The following is a 26,250-nucleotide window of genomic DNA, read 5'->3' as shown; positions in this document are numbered from 1 at the left end:
CCCCATAGCCTGGGTTTACTACCTTTCAGAATGACGCACAAGGCACACCTCTTTTGAGTCAAGCACTTGTTTGGCTAGTGACTGTCAGAGTTATTTATCGTAATTGGTTGGGATGGTGCAGAAGCCGGGGCTGTTTGTACTGCGTATGGTGAGCATTTAAAATGGAATCTGGTGTTATATTTAGTTTAGATGCCATAGTGATGCATGCATAAACATAAATAGATCAATACTGGTCTGATAGCAACTCATGTCTTCTACCAGCTCAACTTGCTGGGGTAGATTCAGTGCAAACATTCTTATGCTTAGGGAGACATCTGCTGTGCAAACTGCTAACTACAAGCAGGATTTTCTTACAGCACACCACACATTCCCTCTAGGTCCTGCTCACAAGCTGGTGGATCCCCCCAAATCCATGTGGATCTCATGCTGCTGCCACGGGTGCAGAAACATCTCTATGGAGGCCCTGTGTTGCTGCAGCATCTCTGGGTTCCCTGCAGCTCTGCCCCATTCCCTGGCAGCGCATCTTCATCCAGACCTATTCTAAGGAAAGTATAATATAGCAAGAGGCTGCATTAACCATTCCACCCCCACCATGGTAATACTCTGCTGCTCAGTCCATGTGCTCTTTGTTGCTTTCCCACTTGAAGAAAGCTTGCTGGGTGCCCTTCGCTGCATCTGAGGGATGTGGAGAATGCTACTGTGGAGGCAATTGACTGCCCCTTTACACATGGATAGGAGAGCCCCCTCCATACGTAGGGATCACAAGCACACAAATTGGCCCCATTATCCTCTACCATCCTGGTTGGAAGACAAAACCAGGGAAAACAGGAAGGTGATTTATAACACTTGTTGATTTATGAGCAGGTGCAAACCACTCTCTGTTGGTTCATGAGACTGTGATATTGGAAAGGTCTTGGCCAATTTCCAGCTAACATGGACTTCACTTCATTTTCAAGCTGCAACCTTATTGGCTCTGAAAGCTGCAGAAATTATTTGGGGTTTGTTTTTGCTATCTTGGACTTCAAAAAAGTCTTATAAAATAGGCTTTAGATCCCTTCCTGGCTAGCAGTAGTACCAGCTGGGTGGGTTTCCTTTTATAATCACAGAGGTTGGGACTCAGCAGACAATAGAAAGTCCCTTAAATGGTTACACTTCTACATGGGGAAATGTGGTAGGGAAAGATGCTTAAGATGTTATCCCTGCTGTATTTATTCACATGTCAAACACTATGGCCTAGATACCTTTCAGACTTGTATTCAAAGAAGGTTGGCCCAGTGATTAGGACAACTCAGGTTCAGGCTCCACCATAAACTTCCTTCTCTCTGTGCCTCAGTTCATTATCTGTAAATTAGGGATGATACCACTGCACTATGTCACAGGAGTATGGTGAGGCTAAAGGGAGGTGCTCAGAGACTGTGGTGAGCTCTTTGGATGGAGCTGTGTGAGCACAATTTTCTCACCTGAAGAAGACTTCTGTGTACGCTCGAAAGCTCGTCTCTTTCATCAGCAAAAGTTGGTCCAGTAAAAGCTATTACCTCACCCACCTTGTCTCTGAAATATCCTGGGACCAACAGGGCTACAAATATCATTTTCTCACACAGTTCTGTCAGTTGTTTGTATATGCAATTACCATGGTTGCACATACACTCATTGTTTATGTGCATGAACTCAGTATTTCTGCTATCGGGTATTGTAATTATACATACCAGTGATATGCACATTTTACCGTTATGAAAATGGGGCCCTAGAAGATTCTGAAGCCCCTGGAATCCCCCAGTTGGTACTTTAAAAATCAGACCTTGTAGCGCTCAGTTAGTTGTCACAACTGAAATGTGCAGAATTTTAACAATTCAGCTGAATGTGCAGGGCCCACTTCGGTTTCCATGGAAACTGACATCGGCTCACCAAACTCAAGGCAAAGTGTTGGCTGATTATCTGATGATAGAGCTGAGAATTTAAATATACAGTGATTATTCTGAAGCCCTTCACCTTCCTCTTGCTGAACCAATTTCCAGTCTTATCGCATTCAGCAAAGTAGATAAAACTCTGGAAGTTTTGAGTTGGGGCCTCAGTCTGCTATCCAGTCAGGTCTCCAGAAGTGAAAGACAGATTAGTGTCTTGGCCCTTATATTGTGCTAAGAAAATGGGGTAACTGTTCCAAAATCTAGCAAGTAGTAACTGGGTTAATTGAATATGGTACAAACCTGAGGATAATGATTTATTTGCTTTTTAAAATTCAAAAATTTTGGATCTGAATATCTTTGTTTGTAACCCATCCTTATAAATTCTAGGGCCAGATTCTGCTCTTGGTACATTGGTGTAATTTTGGAGTAACTCCACTTTTACCTAGCTTTATAGTGGTATAACTGAGAGAAGAGTTTGGTCCATAGAGTGCTCTGGGGAAAAAAAGCTAAACAGTTAGGGAGGGAGGTTTAGAACATGGCTTTAACCCGGCTTGATATCAAAGGCTTGGTCAACGCTGCAGAGTTGGGGGGCAGTGACCAGTGTTGCAGTAGGACTGGGCCAGCTCCATCAGGGGTGCTGGAGCAGCTGATCAATGGATACTCACAATCTCTGAAAATCCAGCTGTTATCTTTCAGTTAATGTATAGGATGCAGAATTTAAACCCTCATTGTTTAATTTGATCAAAAGCAGCTTATTGACATATGCCATGGATGTGGAAGAAAAATGCAAGAAATATTTAGTTTTGGCTGCTCCTTTTTTTTGATCCGTTTTAACCAGCTCTGGCCCTGAATTTCATCTGAAGTGTGTTTAAACATAGTCTCAAACTGAGATAAATGGTCAGTGGTTAGAGACATGTCTTGAGAATGGATTCCACTCTTTCCAAACAGGTACCGAGTATTCCTTGAGAACTGAATGAATACAAGTGACAATATTGAGTTGAATTGTGGGTGTCCTACACCAGCACTTAAACTCTAATAAAATACATGATCCATCTCGATCCCTCCTGGATGCTGGAGTAGCATGGGGAGGTGCATCGGAAATTAAAATGGCTACTACCTTATGAATTACCAGGTATAACCAACATGACAATCCACTAGATCAGTGGTTCTCCAACTCTTCGATAGTGTGAGCCCATGTTACAACAGAAAAAAACACTATGAGACCCCCTCCCCTTTAACCAAAAAGGAGGGGAAGTGGTTGTCACCCACCTGGACCTGACCAGGGCCCCTAGGTTGAGAACTCATGCAGTAGACTAGAGGAAGTGACACACTCAGGAAATAAAAGAAGAAAATCTTAATGTATAACGGAAGCAGTTACATTTTTACACCTGGGTTTATTCAGTGTATTAGCTGTGTTCCAGTTTGTGATGCTGTTTGCTTGATATCCAGGATGCTGTGCCATGCAATTTGATATAATGTCCTTTCAATGTGTTTCTTTCGTTATTCTTGTTTTATTAAAAAAAACAAGTTCCCTCAGTTGCATAAACTTCTTATCTGTGTATACTCTTGCTTATCATCTGACCTTAACTGCTCTCCTGCTTTCCACGCTCTGCTCTCGGTTTTGGATCAGTGAATTTCATCATTTTGCTGAACACTTTTTTTCACCAGGTCACTGATTTAAAAGGTTAACAAAATGAGTCCTGCTGATTCTTGCTACGTTGCACTACTTGCCTCACTCTGTCCTGAACTGCTCAATTACCCTTTGTCTTCAATTTCCAGGGCATTTACTGAACCCATAAATTAGCTTTTTTGTGCAGGAAGTGGTCTCATACCATGTCCAAAAATGTATCAATGGGTGTATTCCTTTTATTTATAGCCCAGTTTGTTAGGGTTATTCAAATCTTCTATTACTGATTTGCCTTTTGACAAGCCCTTTTCGATTTCTGCAAACAATCATCCTGGTGCTACAAAAGCACAGCCAGTATATTTGGATTTCCTGCCACCAATTTACTCCCTTAATTATCTGTACTTTCAAGTAATAATGATAGTTCCCTACCCAAACTTCCTGCAAGAGCTATCTCTGTTACTCCCAAACCTTCCATTCTCTTCAATTTGTCCTAAGCGATTAGCATTTCCCAATATTTTTCAGCATTGACTTTCACTTTCCTACCCTTTGTGTTTAAGCTCTGAAATTATTTGGCTTCTTTGTCACCCTTCTTGTATTGTTCTAAAGAAAATGAGAACAGATTATTTCCTGGGGTTTGCCTTCTTTTTTGCAATTCTTTTTTCTTGATACCATTTTTTATTTCTCTCAGTAATTGATCTCTTTCATGCATAGGCCAGTCCTTCACCCTATCCATTTACTTATTCCTTTTCAACTCAGAGTAGCCCAGTTCCCACTTTTCTTTACATGATGGATTCCACACCCCAACCAGTGCTTGGTCTGATCACTTTCGTGGGGCTCAGTCATACCACTGTAGAGGCTGTGGTGTACTGGGGACAGTGAGGAGGTGCACAGCTGAAGCAGTGGTGCTAGCAGGCATATATCCCCAGAGTTGTTTGGGGGTGGATGGAGTATATCACAGGTGTACATAGTTCTACCCCAGCAAAGTCCTGCCTATACCTTCCCCCCATGTCCCTTTCTCTAGGGCATCTAGTGCTGCCAATCCTTCCTCCCCTATTACCTGCAGGCAAATTCTGGCCAACTCCAGTGGAAGTGTGATGGGGTAGGGGGAAGAGAGAGGCTCCCTATATCCACTCTCCCCCACTCACCGTGCCTGGGTTAGCATGCCCCACAATGTATTATGTAGGAAATAAATGAATATCAAACATCATCAGCTATCTTCATGATCTGAACTTCCCTCCTCACATAGCAATTGCTGAGGGCAGCACTGTTCTCTGAGGCCACCATGGAGCAGCTCAGTCATGCAAACCAAATGCCTCCTTTCCAAGGAACTGTGCAACCTTTTGTGGGGTATGTTAACAGCCAGGAACTAGTCCTGTACCTTCTGGCAATTTTCCAAATTGATATTATCTCAGGAATAAGCAGTATTATTCTTGCTTATAATTAGAACAAAATAAGTAGAGCCACCTTGTTAAGACTGACTGAAGATAAGATTTTGGCATTAGCACACCTAACAGGAACACAAAGGACACCTTTTGTAATTCAAAGGTTCCACAGTTCACTTGTAAATACACCATCAAAGCCTTTCTTTTAAAAAAACAAACAAACACAAACAAACAAACAAAAAAACGGGGGTGGGGTGGGGGGGTGAAAGTACCTGCTAAGAGAACTTGCATTGACTAGATCACTTTTAAGGGTCCTTGTCCTCACCTTAGAGGATCCCAACTCCCTTTATCAATATTAATTCAGTTAGCATCACAGCCCACCTGCTCTGAGTTAGGTATGAGCCCATGTACCGGTGGAGGCACTGAAGATCAGAGAGGTGAACTGACTTGCCTAAGGAAACGCTGCAAATTGGTGTCAGAAACAAGAAGAGAACCCAGGAATCCTAATTCTGGATCCCCTCCCCTTCAGCCATTACACAATATTTCCCATACTCCAGGTATAACAAAGTGCTTATGAAAAGAGTGAGCAAAGCAGCAGGTGAGAAGATGGAGAACAGAGGGAAAGAAATGGAACAGAATTTGATTTTATGTAAATCTTTCAAAGTACTTAAGGGCTCTAGTACAGTAGTAAGTTAAATGCTAGTAGTGCAGTGAATTGGAAGGCGGCAAAGACAGCAGCGAGTATGCACTAAGCAGTGAGTTTGCTTTGAGCTTTGAACGGCAGAACCTGCTCTGAGGGGCACTGACAGCCAGCCCTGGTTTTAGCCTATTCTTTACTTTGTCTCTGAAGAATGCCAGTGGAAACTTCGCTGACTATCTAGGAAGAAATTAAAAATGGGCAAAAAGGACCTTATTTTAATGCCTCATCTGAAAGATGGCACCTCTCCTGGACTAGAAGACGTTAGTACTGTACTGCGCCATCAACAATGTGTCGGGAACATAGCACCTGTTAAGTCATGTAATGTCCTCACACAGTACCTTGTATCTGTTGTTAGTATCTGCAGGTTTCCACCAGTGCAACATCAGCTATTATGTTCCTGGTGAATACTGTTTGCTAAAATTGAGGTCCTTTTAATGTAGCAACGTAATAATTATGGAGTCTGGTTCACTGAGCAGGGTATTGGAGTAAGAATGTTTCCAATCTGTTGAACAAATAGGTTTTCTTTTAAGTACTAATATGCATTAGAGTAACAGCATTTCACCTGGTTCAGTCTCCTGGTAAACTGAATGCTGTACAGCTGTGAAAAAAGAGAAAAGCACTTTTTTGTCTTGAGCATTTCCATCTTTGAAACAAACAGCATTGAGATGGGAGTGAAAGCCAGACAAATTACAAAGGAGAGTGGATTTGGCAAACATCTGCACATAAAATAATCCCTCATAGGAATAACATACTGCATTTAAATGATTTGGCAATGCTCTCTACTGTAAGATATACACTCGTGTAATTCAAATATGCGAAGCCACTTTTATTGTGGATCAGGCTCTTTCCTTTTAAATTACACTATGAAGTACTCTTTAGCATTGGGCCAAATAAGTAGTTAATCTCTCTATTACCAGCAAAAATAAACCATTCATGCAGCACTTGGCTTTTAACTCATCATAAGAGAAAAGTTAAGGTCAGCAGTTAACGTAACCAAATGAAGCTGTGTTCTTCACACTGTGTAAGTTTTGACTGGCTTGTACAAAGGATGGAGGAGTCTGTGGCTCTCCCTGACGGTCTCCCAATATTCTTGAGGTGGCTGAAGGAAACAGGACCTGCAGCATATTCGACCGCAACTTGACTCAGAATCAGGAGGAGAGGGATTTTTGTCAGACAGAGGAGAAAAATCAAAGTCAGCTACCTGGAAAGAACATCAAAGAAGGGAGGTCACTTCCAAATCTAGGACTACTCTAGCAAGTGAAAAATCAGAAATGGAGCCAGAGTCAGTTTCTCTCTTAACAGGCCTATTATTTATATTGTGGTACTGTCCAAAATGTTAGTTGCTTTCTAAATATCTAGGAATGGACCTAGCAGTCCCCTCTCTCAGCACAAGAAAATATTGGACAATATTAATGGAAATTCAATTTTAAATGGATTTCCTACTAGAATTTGCACTGCAGCCTGAATCAAATAAGGACAAAGAGCCATGCCATGTGACTTAAATGACCGCTTACAAAGATCAAATTTCTAATAGTGAATTCATGCAACAAACTGCTGTGGAATGAACTACAGACCGAGAATAATTTGGTGAAACTATTCAGTGAATAATTTCAAATATAGCTGAGAAAATCACCTTCTGTTTGTGGGCAATCTGCAACCAGGAAAAAGAGAAACAACAACAAAAAAAGTGGTGGTGGGGGGGAATAGAAATTCATCCAGTGACTTGTTCTGAATTATTTGCCCAGCGCAAAGCAACACGACCCCTGTACCTCCACAAGATCCTTCTGTTGTGAGCTGCTTCGGAAGGTCGTGTATATAACAAATCCCAGCATCACTGAAATCAGGGCAATACATGGCAGGGCGAAGAAAGCCGGGTGAATACCTGGGGAAAGAGCACAAGGGAATGTGTCCAGTATAATATAATGCACTGAGATCAGGCCATTCTAGGTGAAGAAACTTCAAGACTGTGTAGAATGAAAGAGCAACATGCCCTTGGGCACAGCTTATTCTTCCCAAAACACTATTTTTTTAAAAAGCAAATTGCACAGCTGTATCTGAATAGTTTGGTGTATGCTAGATTGTTTTCAATTCTTTGAAACCAGCCTTCACTTTGCCAAATATACTTCCTCTTCCTCCCTCTGCAACCATGTAGCATTTTAAGCATACTTGTGACTACACAGGGGATACAAAGAGTCCTTGAAGCTGCTCTAAAGTAGGCATCTGAAGACTTCCCAAGCTCTTCCCTGAACCTGCCCTAAGTTACGCCAAGAGTTGAATCAGTCCTTTGCTGACCGAAAAAGTGCAGAAACAGGAGACAGAAAAGTGAAATAAAGTTTCCCTGGGTCTCTCCTCACCTCCAGGTGTGCAGAGCATTGAGCCCAGAGAAGTGGAGGAAAAGAGAATACACAGGCTAATCAGAAAATCCATATGCTAAGGCAGGGAGAGATTCCACCGAGTAAGCCTGCTTTGTAAATATATTCTACCTATTCTGTCCCCTAGTGCATGAAGTAAAGCAGATGATATCAGAACAAACCTCACATGTGGCTGGTAAATCTTCTTAACGTGGTTGCCTGGATTCTGAACAGACCATGGGATTCTGCACCTTTAACCTCTAGGCCCCTGGTTCAAATCCAGCCTAAATTTTGTAGCAACCAAAAGTAATTCCCATCTGCTAGCTGTCCGGCAGCTTCAGTGAAATGAGGCGGTGGTCTAAGTCACAGGTCTATTCGACAGGTGCTCGCATCATTACAGCTGGCACTTTTGCTGGCTAGCTCAGGCCAGTGACTGAGGACCAGAATGGGGCCAGCCCTTATGAGAGAACAGGGTGGTGGCGTGGGAGGTTGTAAAGGTCCTTTTCTTCTCCCCTTGCATGGTCTGCACAAAGGCCAGGTGCATAGACAGCTCCTCAGTGTTTGTGTGTATGTTCTTGAGGTGAGCAGGAAAGAGGTGTGGCCAGGGCCCCTTTCACAAGCTTGGGGGATGGGTTGGCTTTGCAGCCCCCAGTGTGAGTCAGTGTCTTAAGGGCGATGGAAATTGAACTACCCTCTTACCCCTTCTCCTGAGAATTTTTAGGCATTCTCTCATCATTGCTCCAGCAGGCTGTCCTGGCCATGCTCTCTTCCCCACAGGGCACTGATCATTTGCTCAGTGCTGACCCCTTACAGATCTCTGAAAACTGGTTTCAGTTCTGGTTGCCCTGTCGCAAAAAGTGTATAACAGAGATTGAATGCATTTTGTACACAAGTCAGTTATCCTATGGAACTCACAAGGTACCACTGAGACTTAGTAGAATTTTAAAAAGGAGTTGAACATCAGTGTTCTGAGAGGAGATTTAAACACAAAAAAAGAACATATAACCTCCATGCTTCAGGGCATAAGCCAACTTCTAGGGCATAAACCAATTTAGGAAGAAACCATCTCTGGGCTGGTTATTCCATAATTGTCCACTAAGAAGCTTTTTGCACTGTCCTCTGAAGTTTTTGCTAGTGGCTACTGTCAAAGGCACATCTAATCTGAGCCAATACGGCAGTTCCTCTGTATCTCGAGTCTCACCTGTTGGCCACACTTTAATCGCATGGTACGTCTGCAACATGTTCACATCATTCTCCACTCTCACGCTGAGACAGTATTGTCCTGCATTACGAAAGATATGGCTCAAATTGTAGGAGGAGCCATTAATCACCACTAGATGGCACTTTTCCCCTTCAAGTGGAATACATTCAGCCTTTATGAGCCAACATAAGGTGAGTGGAGGGCTGAAATGACAAGGACAAAATTCAGCAGAGGCTTGTAAAAATTATTTGAAATAGGAATGCATGAATCATATAGATTAAATAGCACAGGAACTTTGAAAACATTGACGGTTGGTGTAAGTAGTAATATTACACTGAACTAATGCTATGACTAAGTAACTGTACACACATTTATCTACTGAACACTTAACATTTACATAGCCATGGATATTTTATATAGATCTGACCGCCAAATGCCTGACAGGCTAGTGGGGCAGACAGCTTTGTGTACACAACATGAATGACAGTTTCTGATTGCCTAGGCAAGAGCAGCAGGACTCACACACATCGCATCACAATTCAGCACTTACAATTGTAATGGCTCAGCCTACCTTTTGTTGGGAATAATGGACCAAAGTCTCAAGAGGCACAAATCAGTGTTCCTCCCTCGACTTCAGTGGAAAGATACTGATTTACACCATTTGAAAATGTCCTATTACTCACAATGACTTTTTCCCAGTTCTGTTAATACATTAACGAATCCTCATTTCTGCAATAACATGAATTATTCTTATGCCAAAACGTTGCGGGGAGTGGGGGGTGGGGATGAGGGAACGGGGGATGAACAGGGGCTGATGGAATAATTTTCAGCCTATGGGTTTTTGGCAAACATTGACTATTTGTCTTTTGTGCTGTGACACTGATCACCCAAATCATGTGGTATTGTTTTTGTGATGCTGGTAGACCAGGTGCCAGTTTTTGCCAAGTCTGTAGGCATCAGCTGAGCACTGACAGATTCAGAGCTGGAGACCAGACGTAGCTCACCTGTATGTTAGTGTTGTTGAAGACAGGTGTTAGACTTGTAAGGATGGGTTTAGTGTTTAGATTCTATAAAATGCTTGTAAGTTACTGCATGCATTAATGCAACTTGCAGTGTCTGCATCCCATGCTATAAAGGTAATCTATAAGTTTTGCTTTATAATTGTAAAGATGCCAGCTCTGAACTTGTAAACTCAGACAGGAGGAGTGATTCCCCTCCCACTCATGAAGGAGAACTATCAAGACTAAGGCTGTGAAAAAACACCCCCCTGAGCAACAAAAGTTTTAGTGCTGAAAAGCACCAGTATAGACAGCGTGATAAAGCTACCACTTCATTTGGGGTAGTAAAAATCAGAGATCTCCAAGGTCAACCTGGTTTAGCCCTAACAGACATTCAGTGGACAGATTACTACATCTCTGTCATCTTTGGAAACCACAGACTGTAACTCATTTATGTCTACATGTTGCCTGCTTTAACCTGTAAATAACTCATTTCTTTTTCTTACTTAATAAATCCTTAGTTAGTTTACTATAGGATTGGCTACAAATGTTGTCTTTGGTGTGAGCTCTGAGGTAGAAATTGACCTGGGGTAAGTGATTGATCACTTGCAACTGGGAGCAACTTGAATATTTTGTGACCTTTGGTGTAAGTGACCATTTATCCCTAAGTCCAGCTTGCCTGGGTGGCAAGATAGACTGGAGTGCCCAAGGGGCCTGCCTGTGTCTTCATGGTAAGACTGGTATAGTACTTCAGGAGTTCACATTTGTTACTAGATTGGTGAAATCTAATTATAGAACATACCACAAGTTTGGGGTGTCTGCCCTGCTTTTTGACAGTCTGCCCTGAGGCTGGCACTCATGATTGTGAATCATTCCACACAGAGTGACAGTTTTTGCTTGGTTGACTGTAAATTTTGAGACCGGATAATAAGTAAACTTCTGTTACTATTTTTTTGGATGAATAATCATTTGGGCTAAAATCTGTGAATTCACAAATGTTTTCCTGAATACCGGGTAGCTGTCTGAATGGACATGAATAATATGATACTATTATTAATAGAAAACTAAACTTTGATTCCTTTATTTCTTTATGAAAATTTGTTATGATCAGGTTGTTTTGTTTGTTTGTAAGTCAGTTCCACTTACCATTATGAAATGCTGTAAACATCTAAGAAATGTATTTTAAAAATTGAAAACCATTAGGACTCCTAAAGTATTTGGTGTTGGCCACATTCAGAGATGGGATACTGGACTAGAGTGACCTTGGGTGTGATCCAGTCTGGAAATTCCTATGTTCCTAACTTTTAGTCATAATTCAACCCTAGCAATGAGGTCAGAGAATAGAATTCATATGTAAACATCCTGCACACAAACAGAAGTGGATGTCTATTATCATTTTCATCACTTTCATGGTATGCTACATAATTAGCCTTTCCTTGATCATCATCATCATCACATTCCACAGCCAAGACTGAAAAGGAATCCCCTCTAGATACTGGAGGGGAAAAACTTGTTCCACAGCCTGAAGATATACCTTGGGGTCCATTCCTGCATTCCTTCTTATCCAAAACACCCATTCATTTTGGAAGCTTTGGGTCCTTTGGCCTGTTTGGTTTTATCGGAGCTTACAAACTAAGCAGGACCCAGAAGCACTCTGATAGGAAACCTTCAAAGGAAACCCAAGATGCTGCAAGAAGTGGTGCTGGCGATGCATAATAGGTGCATGTCTCCTTGAACAATGCGCCGGGGTACTGCCTTTTGGATTAAATGCGAAACTGAGGTCCTAACTGTCTGTGGCGATTAACGATCTCATGTGGTTTTTAACAAAAGTAGGAGTATTAATCGTAGAGCCCAGGCCAAATTGCACCTTGCTGGATTGCATTCTGCATACCTAGATGCTCCTGCAGTTTTATCTAGACAGAAACTGTCTTCATGTCACATAGGAAGTGAAAACTCTTACTGTCTCCAGATAAAACTGCAGGAGCAGCTAGGTATATAGAATGTAATCAGGTTCCAATCCTTTGTGCTCCAATCCTTTGAGGTGCTGAGTGCCCTCAACCACCACTGACTTGCACGGGATGGTTAGCACCTCACAGGATTAGGTCCTTTAACACCTGCTTCATTCCACCCCTCATGTATCTGGATTTCAGGGGCAAGTGAAAGGATCTTCACAAGGGTACATAGGAACTTTAGGAATAGTTGGCATGAAAGGTGCTGGAAAGGTAAAACGGTATTATAAAAAATGTGTGTCTCTATTTTTCATCCCTTCCTCAACTAAGGCAAGCAGAAATGGACTTCATTCCCAGAGGTCAGAAAATGTTATTTTTCTTGTTCCATGGACAATAAGAGAGGTCAATGTCTGTGATTCTGTGACACACCCAGGGTTTTCATGTGTGTTCTCTGCTCATAAAAAGACCATACAAGAGCAACAGATGAGCTCAACACAACTATTTGGATTAAAGGCTTGGCAAAGGTAATAAAGCTTGTAAATCACAGCATCGTCTTAAAGCAATGTCAGAAAGCTCTTTATTTGCTAGAAATACATCAACGTACACCACCATTTCCACAATGTTTTGGCCATACAGCTTTTTGCTGTGTTTTGCTTGTGCTCTTTATTTACATTTTTCAGACCTTTGCGCTACATGGTTCTGCAGAGGCTCATCTGCTGCTCTCTGGACTTCAATTCTGATGATAAACTTAGCCTTTCTTGATCCTTTTTATCAACATCCACTCCTCCAACCCTGCAGCACATTCATTGCTGAGTGAAGAAGTCAGTTTGTGCGTGGCTCACTTTGAATTCTGCTTCTGTCATAAAAATCCCATCCCTCAGGCCAGATTTTAACTAGACCAGTTTATTTATCATTCAGTGCTGCTTTATATCACCCATATTCTTTTGAACATGTTGGTGCTATTTCTTCCACTAGAGTTTAAAGTTTGATTGGGTTGTTCATTCTAAAACCCGGTTTCAGGGGTCTAAAATTCACCTACCAAACAATTTTTACAATTTATGTTAATTTACACGCAATGTAGGCCCTGCACCTGAAAATGTGTAAGCCCATGAATAGCTCAAGAGCAGTCCTGCTTGATTCAACAGAGGATGACTTATGTGCAGGCAAATTACCAGTGATGTCCTGGTGTCACAAAGTTTGGGCACCTGGCAGGAGCCTTACATACACCTGTACTCGTGCTACTGTCCTCCATTTGCAATGCACACAGCAAGGCTGTATCAACCCAGCCAGCTCTCACAGGCAGGCCTGGCAAGCCTCACTCACTGGGAGGAAGACTTATTGCTGTGGGATAAATTTTAAGCCAGCGTTTGTTCAGTATCTCTCTCTGCTGATGAAGGATTTTGTTACGTGTTTCAACAAGACATTTCAAAACTCCTTCCCTATCTGAAAAGACCTTCTTCACTCAGACTGTCACACAGCTTGACAGAGCATCTGCAAGGCTAAACTTGTGTGTGCCACTCTCGTGTTCCTATAGCCTTGAACCTTTAGTCCCAATGCACCACTAAATGCACCAAAGTGGTGCATTGGGAAGAGGGCCGAGACCAACCTCTGCACTGTAATCTTTCTCTCCCCCCCAGAACCAGCTGTCTTTGGCTAACTTCTTCACTACTATCCAGTACTTTCGCATGCAGATGACATTTTCACTCCTCCCCTTCTGGGTCTACTGCCGCTCAGACTCTTCTTGCCTGCTGCTGTTACCTGGCTGAAACAGCATCCTAAACTTACCACCCCCTAGTGTCAGCCCTGGTATGTCTATTGGTTAGTGTGCCCTACATGCGGTGTGCAGGTTTCTTAGTGATAGGGATCAACGAGAAAGAAAAGTCCAGAGCACAGTTTAAAAAGCCCCTTATTTTCCTTCCTTTTTTCTGCTCTCTGTTTCTCTTCTTATTGTCCTCTTTGATCTTCATTAACATTTGTGTTGTGTGTAAAGCACTTGGGGATTCGCTGCAGAGAAGTGCAGTTTATTAATATTCTACATTCCTGCAACCTATTGCAGTATGAGAGATTTTTAGAGTCACGAACAAGTAATGTGCAGTAATAACTTGTTCATAGAAAATATATCTTTCTAGGGATCAGTTCTGTAGCATGCACCCTGGGGAAATCAGAAGGAAAAAAACAACAATTTTTTTATAGCAAGGGATATTTGTGTGTTACTTACCTGCCATTGATATGTAGAGATAAACTTAAGTTTTCCATTACACGAGTCTCTCTGGAGCCTATGACATTTATACTTTTAACACCATCTGGAACGAACAGTGTGACAAAGTCATGAAACTGTGGCTTTAAAATCAAAAACAATTTCTTGTTTTACCATGAAAGTTTAATTTTTATGCACTTTTCTATGCTTTCTTATTTTAGTCACATCAGAGATATTTATTTATTATTATTATTTCTTTTGCTAATAAATAGAATAGCTTCAGGTCAACTGGTATGTTTTGTCAGTTATCTTTAAAAATTACAATTGATCATTTTTATTTTTAGGCTTGGAAAGATTAGATTTCTATCAGTAAATGTTGATTATACCATATACACATAAACCGACAGAAAATTTCCATCAATGATAATTAAAATTTACAGATAGGCAAAGTAAGAAAAGTGCTGCCTGAAAAAATATTAGAGTTTGATTTTAGGATATTTACTTTGTATATTTAGACAATGTGATGTTGACAATTTGTGTTTTAACCGTTACAAGCATTAGGTTTTTGAATCTCAACATCTACTGTCATTAAATAATTATGGTCCGACCCCACCATTGTCTGTACCTCCCCCCAATAATTTCCTGCATCTGTGAAAATGTAAATCTTTGAAATCTAAAAAAAATGCTTAACAATAAACATTGATATTATCTGCTGAAATTATCAAAAAATAAAAATAGAATTCTGCCAAGCCTAATTTCATGCATTTATGAATTGCCCTTTGCTATGGCCTCTGGGTGCCAAAGCAAACATAAACTAGCCTCATGTAGAGCTAATCAATATAATTAATGTAAATAGAGCCATTACACAATTTTTAAAATAATGATTACAAATACAAATTATTTTTGTAAGGTTTAAATTTTGCATATTTTTTTTAGCACAAAACGTATTTGAAAATTTTCATTTACTAAAAACCAGGTTTTTGATACATGAAAATCTTTAATAATGGTTATGATTAAAAATTGCAGATTAGAAACCTTATAAATAATTTAATTAAAAATGAAAGATTTAGAAAATGACAAGTTTTTCACTGAGTGTTTTCTTTTAAAAAGGGCTGTTTTGATAATAATAAAACTGGTCATTTGAAGAAAAACCTGAAAAGCTCTGTTAATAAACTATAGGTCTGATACAATGCTTTATAAAAGATCTCCATATTCTGTTTAATTATCATGCTCAATTTATGGTCTAGACTAGGGATCGGTTTGCCATCCCCGGCCAATAGGGGCTGCGGGAAGTGGCTGCCAGCACATCCCTTGGCCCGTGCCGCTTCCTGCAGCCCCTATTGACTGGGGACGGTGAACTGCGGCCAGTCGGAGCTGTGATCGGCCGAACCTGCGGACGCTGCAGGTAAACAAACCGTCCCGGCCCGCCAGTGGATTTCCCTGACGGGCCGCATGCCAAAGGTTGCCGATCCCTGGTCTAGACACTACATTATACTACAGCTTGTGCAACAATACAGGAAGTTCTATTTTGTGCATCCAACACCATTTATAATTACCCAGCAACTCCAACTCGGTGATGAAATCTCCCATTTTCTGCACAATCTTTCTTTCATGTGTAGCACTCTCAATTTGCTCCCATTCAGCTACAACTTTGAGATGTACCTTGCAATTCCCTGCCGTAGAATAATTATAGTAGACAAAGGGTTCTTCAGTTACCAGCTGAGTTCTATGGGTAGCATGAAAAGATTTAGAATCAGCATCACCTCTGTTTAGAAACTGTTTGCATCAGACATTTTAGATACATGAAGGTCTGAGTCTTTGTTACACTAATAAAAATCAGGACTAACTCCCCAGAAGTTCATGGAGTTATACTTATGTCAAACTGGTGAAAGTGATATCAGAATTAGGTCCACCAGTATGTTTTTCTTACTTTGTTTAAGTTTTTCAAGGAAAACAATGGCACAATCATCCCTAAATATCATTAATGGGTCAGAATTTGAAAGGGTGATAATGATCTAATATTTCTTTTATTACAGTCATTAAAGCAGGGGTGCCACCAGAAAACTAAATTTTTTAGTAAAAGAATATGGGCCACTATTTACAAAAATCAAACCTGAAATGTACGCTCACACACATTCATGCCAGAAGTGCTTATGCACTCATCCAATCAGAGAATAGAAACAGTACCATGTGACTATCTAAGGTATTTATAGATGACCAGTCATTGTCATATCTAGTTACTGTTCAATAACAACCAAGGAAAAGAATACAATTGAATGTTCAAATTTATTTAAAATGAGAAAATTTCAATCTGCTCATGGAGATTCTGTAAGCAGAAAAATATGCTCAAGTCATTAACTATATTATTTACTATGAATTATTCGTTCAGCTCTATGTATTTGCACTAGCATACCCTCTCTAACTAAACATGGACTTTAACCTAAAAACACCCCTGCGTTTTGGGGAAGCTCAGCATACATGAGCACCTGAGCATCACAATGAAACTTGGAGACAGATCCTCGGCCAAAGCTTATTTTTAACTGTTTGTGAGCTTCTAGACTCTCTGAAGATTGTGAGTGTAGGAGTGTGTTACACATCCTTACCAGAAGCATCCGGAGCCTTTGCATAAATAAACAAACAACTGGACATACCCATCTCCGAAATCCCAGTTGTAGATGAATGATGCTGACTTGAAATAATTACTCGGATCATGCAGAAAGAAAGAAATCAGGGTCAGAGTGTCTGTGGCAGAACTCGAACCTTGTTTGACAAATGTTCTGTTGTCTTCTATTTGTGCAATGGTAAGATTCCCTACTATAAACTCTGCAGGAGAAGATGATAAAGGAAGAACAATGAGACTATATTTCACTTTCATAGCATTACTTACAAATCTCAAAGCCCTGTTTAAACATTAATTATTTTAATCTCTCAACATCCCTGTGAGGGTGGGTAAGCATTTTTATATCTATTTCACAGATTGGTAAATTTAGGTAAAGAGATTACATGATTTACGCAAGGTCACACAGCCTGCAATACAATCCAAGGGGGAAAATCTTGGCCCCATATAAGTCCAGAAAAGTTTTGCCATTGACTTTAATGGGACAATGATTTCACTACAGAAGTCCTGACTCCCTGTCTCTTGACCTAACCAATACACACTCTCTCTAAAACAAAGTATAGGAAAAGAAAATTTTAACTATTGTGAATGACTGACATGCTATACACAATCCCATAATGATTTAAAATACAGTTATACAATGTCAAGTGATTCCGTGCAAACAGCATAGTGAAGTTCGAAATATCATGTCTCTCAGTGCTAATATCCTCATATTTGCTTGGTTTATAGGCTGAAAGATGTTCTAGGGCTATTTATACTGCATTTAAAAACCTGCCGCTGGCCTGTGCAAGCTGACTCATGCTGATAGGGCTCAGATTTGCGAAGCTGTTTAATTTCAGTGTAGACATTCGGGCTCGGACAGTGGCCTGAGCTCTGGGACCCTCCTAGGGTTGCCAATTTTGGTTGGATGTATTCATCACATGACATAATCTTTAATGAAAGATTAATCTTTATATCCTGGAGACTCCCGGCCAATCCTGGAGGGTTGGCAACCCTACTCCCACCTCACAGGGTCCTAGAGCTTGGCTCCCGCCTGAGCCCACATGTCTGCACTGCCATTAAGCAGTCCTGTGAACCTGAGTCATCTGGCATGGGCCAGCCACGGGTTTTTAACTGCAGTGCAACCTGTGATATAAGAAATTGGGCTGGAATCTCTCTAGATCATGCATAATCATGATGATCATATTCCAAGGGATAAGCTCATGATAGATAACGAGACAGATTAGACAGATCACCTGTAACATATTTTGCTATCCAGTGGCAGATTAGCCATTGGGACAATCGGGCAGTGTCCAGGGGCCCCGGCCAATTGGGGCGCTCCTAGGCTCCATGAACCCAGCGCTCTGAGAGGGGTTGGTATGTAGGGGCTTGCCCTGCTACCCCCACCCGCCTGGCACTCCTGTCAGGGAGCGGGGTTTGGGCCCCCACTTGCTCTGGCCCTAATCTGCCTCTGCTGCTATCTTGTTAACAATTCTCTTGATCGGCAAACAAAGTTAGAATGAAACTCACTCTTCCAGACTGGGACTGACTCTGCAGAACTAACCGGAGACAAAACTAATACAGACTTATTTTTTATTCTGGAGCTTTTCCTTGGGCTCTACAAAGCCAGTGCCTGAGGGCCTGCTTGCTTGGGGAAACTAGCAAGGTAAAGGCGAATCTTAGCTTTCATAGGTAAAAAAGTTTCTCCTCCTTTTCCTTGTGAAGATAGCCTTGAAAACATAAGCCAATGGAACCTGAGGACCGAGGTTGAAAGGAATAAGCAGATGGGCTCTGCTTTGGCAGTAAGAGAAAGGAGAGGACCGAAAGATCCTGTGCACGCATTCCAACGCATCGTGTAAGATGGCTTGGTTAAGTTTGAGGTATTTCTCAAAGAATGATCTCACTAACCCTCCCCAAAATGTTGTTCCCTGTGGCTAGTACTATGATCCTGATGGATGAGAATCGGTTATGTTTAGGGATGATGGAGAAAATCCTTTCACAGGCCCACCCAACAATCCTGAGGAGGGGTCCACTGGACAGTAAAATCAGATCATGTGACTCTAAATAGACACATGATCAGGTCTGTTGAGCGTGTAAGCTCTTTAGGGCAGGGACGTCGTCTGTTCTGTTTGTACGCTGCCTTGCATAATGGTCCATGACTGAGCTCTTGGGTGCTATGATAATCAGGGGTGAAAGTGGGCCAGTACGGTGTACCGGTAAAAAGTGGCTGCCGGTACTGGCCTGTACACAGCCGACGTTAAAGCTTAAGGACCCTGCTTAAAGCGCTGCTGCCTCAGCGCTTTAACATCGTTGCCCCTCCCCTCTCACCCCCGGGCTGCTGATGGTGGGGGCCAAAAGGAGCAGCTGCTGCGGGGCTGGCGATTTAAAAGGGCCCGGGGCTCTGGCTGCCGCTGCTGTAGCCCCAGGCCCTTAAAATCGCCGCTGGAACCCTGGGCGGTGTGGGCCAGACAGCGCGGAAGGGCTGGCTGGGGGACGCTGACCCGGGCCCCGCTCCTTCCGCCCGAGGCCCCGCCCCTTCCAGGGGCCTGGAGCCAGCCCCCATACCGGTAAGTGTTGAATGTTACTTTCACCCCTGACGATAATACAAATAATAACAGAAGTGATATTTTACATAGTCTCACTTGAGACTGTAGCCACGCCTTCAACTGTGATCCAGTGATAGTTATTCAAAATACTTTTATACAAAGTATAATAGCTCAACCACGCCAATGGCCTCATGTTATTCCTGCTTCAATCATGACTTGTGCATAACTTGGATGTGACTGATAAAAGGGGAAACTTGTAGATTGCTGCTGCTGGAGGTCAGCTGAAGTTTGGAACTAGATATGCTGAGCCAGTGTCACAGCAACAATCTGAATCTTCAGGAATCTAGATTTCACAGAATAAAAATGGCCGATCCATACCGGGCTCACTCTAGCTTTTGTGAGCTACAACTAGCAGAAACATGTGAAGTACAACTGCTCAAACATGAGGTTTCTAGCATGGTTTCCTTGAGCAGTGGGCACAGGGATTTTTTTTGTAAGGGAGCATGTTACTGATTTTCTGTCTTAGGTAGTATACAGCATGGTCTGGTGACCACAGCTCATGGCAAAAAATCTCTCTGTCCACCAGTCAAAGAAACTGTTCTAGAGCCCTGCTAGTAGAAGCCATGTTAAACATGGGTGTAGCTAGCACCATTCTGAATCCCAGAATACACAGCGCCTATCTCAGTGGAATGTGTGAAGACTTGAACAAACTGTTCTAAAGATATTTTACCTGTAATGTGAAGCATTGTGACGCTTTTGGCGATGGGCTGACATAACCAACAGTGTGTCTCAGTTGCCCAGACAGAAATGGGAAAGTCTCCAGAAAATTCACCAGTCACTGTAATCGTAGAGTTAAATCGCTGCTCTGATTTCTCAATCAAAGTCAGAGGGGTGAAAATCCAGTTAAAATGATAGGACTTTAGGTCACTAATGAATGCAACATCATCAGTCTTCATACTCAAGCTGGCCTGAATTGTAGCTTGAGCTCCCGTTGTGATGGGACCATTGTTGTTGATTTTCAGAACATACTGCACTGTAAAATCAGAAAACAAAAGTCGTTGTGTTTTTTATATATATATTCTCCCTCTGATCAAACATGTGAAAAAAGTATTAACATGCTGTAATTATGTGGTTCTAGTGCCCGATGGCACTAAACACAGTCAGGTCTCTGACCAGGCTCTGCACCTTGGTATTTAAAAATATATGTATAAACATGATTCTCCTCTCTCGCTCCATGACTAGTTACATGTTATTTAGAATTAAAATAATTAGCAATGAAAAACAAAAATTTTCATAGGAATGGGTCCTGGAAATGTTAAAAAATAGAGAGGGGCCCAAACCAAACTGCTAGATCAGAATACTCACAAAACTTTGGGGAAGTTTAGATCCAGATTTGGACCTTGCAGTTGGTTAAATAAAAGTGTATACACAGAAAAGGGGCCAAACGTATCTGTGAAGTAATAAAGCCTCCCCGGCTTTGTTTGACTTCTGAGATGTTAAAACAAATCCTTCCTGATAAGGGTCTGTTCCAAGATGTGCAAACTCCTTCCATTTTAGGATTATTTCTCTCTTTCTATGTCACCATGTACAAGCCTGAACACACTTTTTACACCAACTTTGTATGGTGGGGAGAAATAAACCTTTGTGTAGTTAAGAAAAAGATTCTGTGCAGAGGAAAATGCAGGCTTCAGAGATCAGCTGGGCCAAGCTCCCTTAAAGTAGTTTGTAATTTTAAAATATAGGGGCAAATTTAGTCCTGGTGGAAGCAGGCACAAACTTGGTCCAGATTTTTAAAGGTACTTGGGCGCCTAAAAATGCAGATAGGTGCCTAGAAGGAGTTTCAAAAGTGCCTACGTGGCTGACTCCCGCTGAAATCAATTGGAATTAGGCACCTAGGTGATTAGGAAAATTCCACTAGTTGCCTAAGTACCTCTGTACCTGCATTATAATTGTTGGTGTTTCAGCTTCTTATCACCAGGGCAGAATTTGTCTTATGGAAATGGGTGTGATGATTTGGTCTGGGGAAGTAATTACAGAGCCAGTCTCTGAATTTGAAACAAGACCAGTTTTACTTTAAGCCTATAAAAATAACAAGCATTATTCCATTGTGGCTTTTTCCGTGCAAGCCAAAAACTGAAGCATGCATGTTATATGGACATGCCAACTCTCACAAGTTTATTGTGAGAGAGGCGATCGCTACGTCAAATGAAGCCTCGCTCATGACCTTGTGATAGAACTCTCAAATCTCAGGATTGTTTTTCTACCCTGGCTGGGTGGGGCTCATTTTCAGCCTTGGGTGGCTGTTCCCCTAGCATTCTGGAAAGTGGGAGAGGGGACCCTACTGCAGCCCCCAGAGGCCTGGGAAGGGGGAAGAGGAGCAGAGGTGAGACTAGGAGGGCTACTATGGCCAGAGGGCAGCAGGAGGGCTGAAGTGAGGGGTGGTACGGTGGAGGTCTGTATTGATGGTAGGTTCTGAGCATATGGGGTGAGTGCTGGGAGGCTGAACTGAGGGTGCTGGGGGTCAATGGGGAAGGGGGCTGAACTGATGGGGTGGTGATAATGAGGACTGGGGAAGTGAACTGAGGGGGACTGAATTGTGGGGGTTGGGTGGGGAGAGAACCGATGGAGGACTGGGGGCGGGATTAAGTACTGGGTAGGTGATGGGCAGATGTGGGGGTGAGAGCTCCTGCAATAGGGGCCAAAATCACCTTATCCAGCACAGGTGGGAGAGTGGGCAATTGTTAAATGCACACACCCTGGGGATGGGCAAGGGGAGTTCAAAAACCAAGAGACTGACCTAAACAACACAATACCATCTTCTTTAAAATGTCACAATTTTGGTGGCCAATCTCATGATTTTTGAGGGTCCAACTCATAATTTTTTGTGTTTTGCAATTTGGCAATACTGTACAAGTTAATATCATAGTACTTCGCTCAGAGAATCCCTTTCCCCACCTGTATTCACTCTTCCTGCTAGTGTTGGGTCAGGCTTTTGTAGCCACAACTCCATTTCCTCCAACCACCTGCTTCATTTAAAAAAATAATAAATAAAAAGACCACAACTCCAATGCAAAGAATAAATTTTGTGTGAGCGGATCTGATGCTGTTCTGCAGACCTCATTTTTATAAATAGAGTCATTGCTAGCTACACCCTTCCCTTAATCAGTGTTTTCCTGAGCACAGTTTTGGCTTGAAGATGTGTCCATAAAACCAGGTACGTGTTACAGGTTTAATCCCCTTATTTCCTTATTAAACCCAAGAAAAATACAAGTTTTTCCTTTAGTCTTATGTGTATGAAGGAGAACATACTTTTTTGTTTTTGGTCCTCCATTACTAACCTTTCCTCTCTCTACTTCTCCCAGCCTGGGAAAGAACCAGTCTAGGGCCCTAATGTAAAGGAAACATCCACAACCTAAATTGCATACGCTAGTGAAGGTTGGCCCTGTATTCCAGGGCAATGAGAAAGTGGGGGGGGGGAAGGGAAACCCAAGCCCTTGTGGAATGGCTGGGAGTAGAAAGAAACGTGGTGGTGCAAAACTGGAAAAACTGAACTCCTTCCTGATGCAGGTGACCTTTTAAAAGCCTAAATGGAGAGATGTCTCCTATTTCTCTATGAAAATTAGACTTAGCTCACTGTCCATTTTGCTGAAGCACAAATGGAGGAAAATAGCAGAAATCAGGGGAGGATATCAAAAAGACACTGGGGAGGGATCTTATTGAAGTATGATAACTGAGCGAGAGGGGGGTTAAATGACCAGCTCAAGGTCATACAGTGCATAAGTGGCAGAGTGGAGTATTTAACCCCGCTCTCCCGACTCACTTCTCCTCATACCATTTGATGTAAGATGCAACACATCAATGTTAGGAAGGAGCAAAGGGAGAGGCAGGCTATCTTAGTCATTTGTGACTCACTGGGTGCAATAGCAGTGAGGGAGCAGAGATGCTTTACTGCATCCCAATTAGGAAGGAAATCTAGAAGGGGGCTGACAGACTCATTCTTGTCTGAGATCCCTTCCTCCCAGATTTGCCAAGCCGCACCCTGAAGAGGAGGTGGGAGCTGAATGAGGTTTATGGCTTAAAAAGGGCAGTAGTAGCTGCACCTCCCTCCCCCCTTCTGATCCGTGAGAGAACTTGCTCATTATTGCCAGCCCCACGGGGAAGGTGTCCCTTGTGGGTACAGCTCCCTTCACACCTGCTCCAGCCATTCAAGCAGGATGAATGATTACACAATCCACTGCAGAACAGGAAAACAAAAAGTCTTCCTTATAAATAACCAGTGTTCAAGCTAGGAGGTTTAAACACATCTCCTTCAGTTTCAGAGTAGGGTTTTATCACTCTTCAGGGAAACAGAAACCTAGCACTGCAGAAATTAGCAATGGGAAAAAGATCTCTCATCTAATCTGTTCCCCTGCAAATGCAGGACTGTTTCCGTATGTAGGATAAATATGACACTGCAAACCTTGCTGCAAATGCAGGTAGAGTATTTGTTTTCATGCAAACGCTAGGAATGCTAAGTTGCTTGGAGCTTGCCTGGAAATAAATGCTCATTCTGTGTTTACAGCAGCATAAGATTGCTTGTCAGGACTGCTTCTAATGACCCCTGGCTCATTAGCCCTGTATTGAGAAAGGAGCAGATCTACCTTACCTGCTGCTGACTTGAAATGGAAAAGGAACAGCACCATGCAAGTCACTTGGAGGATGCTCGAGGTGAAAAATGCCAGGGCCATTTGTAGTCAGTGTGCCAAGAGAAAGCTGCTGCTGTCTGTTCAGCTCCGATAGCCAGACTTCATCTTCCAAGTGGGCTCCAATTTGTCTTTATGCTGGGGAGGAGATGGGGAGCAAGCAGCCACTGCTGCTGTCCCCTAGAGGCAATGTAGGCGTACTGCATTGTCTAGTATTTTTTTTTTTTTTTTTTTTATTTTCTCTGTACATTGTTTACTTGGCAAATCCTGGCTACACCTAACCAATTTAGAAAAATTTTTATTAGGTTTTGTTACGGGCATTTGTTATTAGACACCTGTTTCAACCAACAGATTAGAAAAACGAGGCAGAGAAAATCCCTATCTGGGGTGCTAACGAAAAGCTCCTAGAGCTGCAAGAATTTTGAAAACAAAAATCAGTTTTCTGGTAATAGAATAAATGTATTGGTATGTTTGGCCATGTGTATCTTGCAGAATTTTGTATAAAACACTGTATAAAAATCTACAATAGACTGAAGCTGTGCAAGGCTTAATATCCCATTAGAAAACAGGTGAAGTACTCTGCCCATCTACTGTATCATATTCTTGATGGTAGAGGGAAAAAATGCCACCTTAAAAAATCTTCCCAAAACAGATGAGTGATGATTTTTTCTGAGTCATACAGCTAATAATACAATACAAAGCAATAACATTTCAGGACCCATTCCTGCAAGCCCATAACTCTTTGAATGTAAGTAGACTCATTGAACAGACTGGGACTACTCCCATGCATCGTTACAAACACATGGGCGTTTGCAGGATAGTACCTTATTTTGTATTAGCTCTTTCATACAAACTGGGTGACAATAGGGTTTTGGAGAATCATGGGAGGCTGGGTAAGATGAGTTACTTTTAATAAAAGATATTTTATTGTAAAATAGTCCAAAGCATAGATTGAGAGAGATGAGCTCAGTACAAAATATGATATCCCGTTTAGTATTAACTGATTGCTCCCTGCAGTACAGTTTGTTGCAAATCGAGTTTCTGAACTTGACTACTGCCTGGGAAATCTTCTCCGGCAACCCACCTTCCAATGTTTATACTCTATTCCCTTGTATTTTCTATTCTATACCCTGCTCATCACCATAGTAATCAAGAGCCACTGAATCAGCATAGCTGACTTTTCAAAAGAAACCATTGGGCAGAAACAAGTTTTGCCTCCTTAGCTAGGGTAGTTGCTGAAGATTTTGCTTTCATTCAAATCCAGTTATTTGGTCCAGTCCAGTTCTGTGGAAGACTATATACAGGTACCTCGCCTGTGGATCTCCAAGCACTTCACAGAAGGAGTGGGGTGGGATAAAACGTATTACCCACATTATAGACCAACAGGGTTTCACAGTAGTTGAGTTTCTGCGTGCTTAATTCAGCAGCAGGCTGTCAGCTTATCTACCATCTCCTTTCTGCTCACGTTTTTAGGGGGAAAGCGTATTGTTTCCGATCCTTTGAAGCATCTTTCTTCTACATGTAAGGGATTTAGAGCCGGGGAGAACACAGCGCCTTTCGTTTTTAACCTCCCCACTGTCCCCCTCTGTCACACAGTCTTGAGTCTGATGAAGTGGGTTTTAGCCCAGGAAAGCTTATGCCCAAATACAGGTGTTGGTCTCGAAGGTGCCACCAGGCCTCCTCGGCTGTTTTTGCGGATACAGACCAACAGGGCGACCGCTCCGGAGCCCGTCTTTGCTGGCAGAAGCTGTGGCTTTAACAGCAGGGCGGCTCCGCAGCGGGAGGGGCGGCTCTGGCCGGGAGGTCACGGTGGGCCTGCTGCTGGGAACTGACGGGCTCCGCAGCTTCCGAGGGTAAACGCCGGTGCGTGGGTAACCCACAAGCCCGGGCCCGAGCTGGAGGGGCTGCGGATGCCATCGGCCGCGCCGCCGCCACCAGCTTGTGGCCGGAGGGGCTGGGCTGGGCTGGGAGCCCTGCGCCGGGTTCTCGCCCGTCGCGCGGGGGTTGGGAGGCCGGAGCTCTTGGTGCCTGGCCGGGGGCATTGGGGCTGGGCAGCCCCGGGCCCCCCGCTGGCTGACTGGTTCGGGCGGGGCGGGGCCGGGTGGGGGGTGCTGGAG

At 42.6% G+C, this 26,250-nt stretch overlaps 2 protein-coding genes across 6 annotated transcripts in view; one reads left to right on the top strand and one right to left on the bottom strand.

Moving 5' to 3' along the window:
• Positions 1–3,266: 3,266 nt before the first annotated feature.
• On the bottom strand, positions 3,267–26,248 carry TMEM130 (transmembrane protein 130). 2 transcript variants are annotated; one of them, XM_073362126.2, is made up of 8 exons: positions 24,097–26,240; positions 20,182–20,484; positions 16,961–17,132; positions 15,866–16,035; positions 14,331–14,415; positions 9,166–9,368; positions 7,383–7,495; positions 3,267–6,814 (listed from the first exon to the last, which is right to left on the bottom strand). In XM_073362126.2, the coding sequence occupies exons 1-8, from the start codon at positions 24,176–24,178 to the stop codon at positions 6,626–6,628; spliced, it is 1,317 nt and encodes a 438-aa protein (XP_073218227.1). In that variant the 5' UTR covers positions 24,179–26,240; the 3' UTR covers positions 3,267–6,625. The 2 variants fall into 2 exon arrangements, 1 of the variants encoding a protein (XP_073218227.1); XR_012161122.2 differs by having other exon boundaries at positions 6,727–6,814; positions 7,247–7,495; positions 24,097–26,248.
• The window catches only part of TRRAP (transformation/transcription domain associated protein), a 154,701-nt gene continuing 154,305 nt past the window's right edge, over positions 25,855–26,250 (top strand). For 2 of the 4 annotated variants that reach the window (XM_073362108.2, XM_078854548.1), the window contains exon 1: positions 25,855–25,986. The gene's annotated coding sequence lies outside the window, so the exon portion shown is untranslated. Of the gene's footprint in view, positions 25,997–26,250 lie in introns of all 4 variants that reach the window. The other 2 variants (XM_073362109.2, XM_078854547.1) reach the window with 1 other exon arrangement.

This window comes from Lepidochelys kempii, chromosome 10, assembly GCF_965140285.1.
Source record: "Lepidochelys kempii isolate rLepKem1 chromosome 10, rLepKem1.hap1, whole genome shotgun sequence".
NCBI classification, from domain to species: Eukaryota; Metazoa; Chordata; order Testudines; family Cheloniidae; genus Lepidochelys; species Lepidochelys kempii.
The sequence above is the reverse complement of the archived record's forward strand: the minus strand, read 5'-3'. Positions and strand labels throughout refer to the sequence as shown.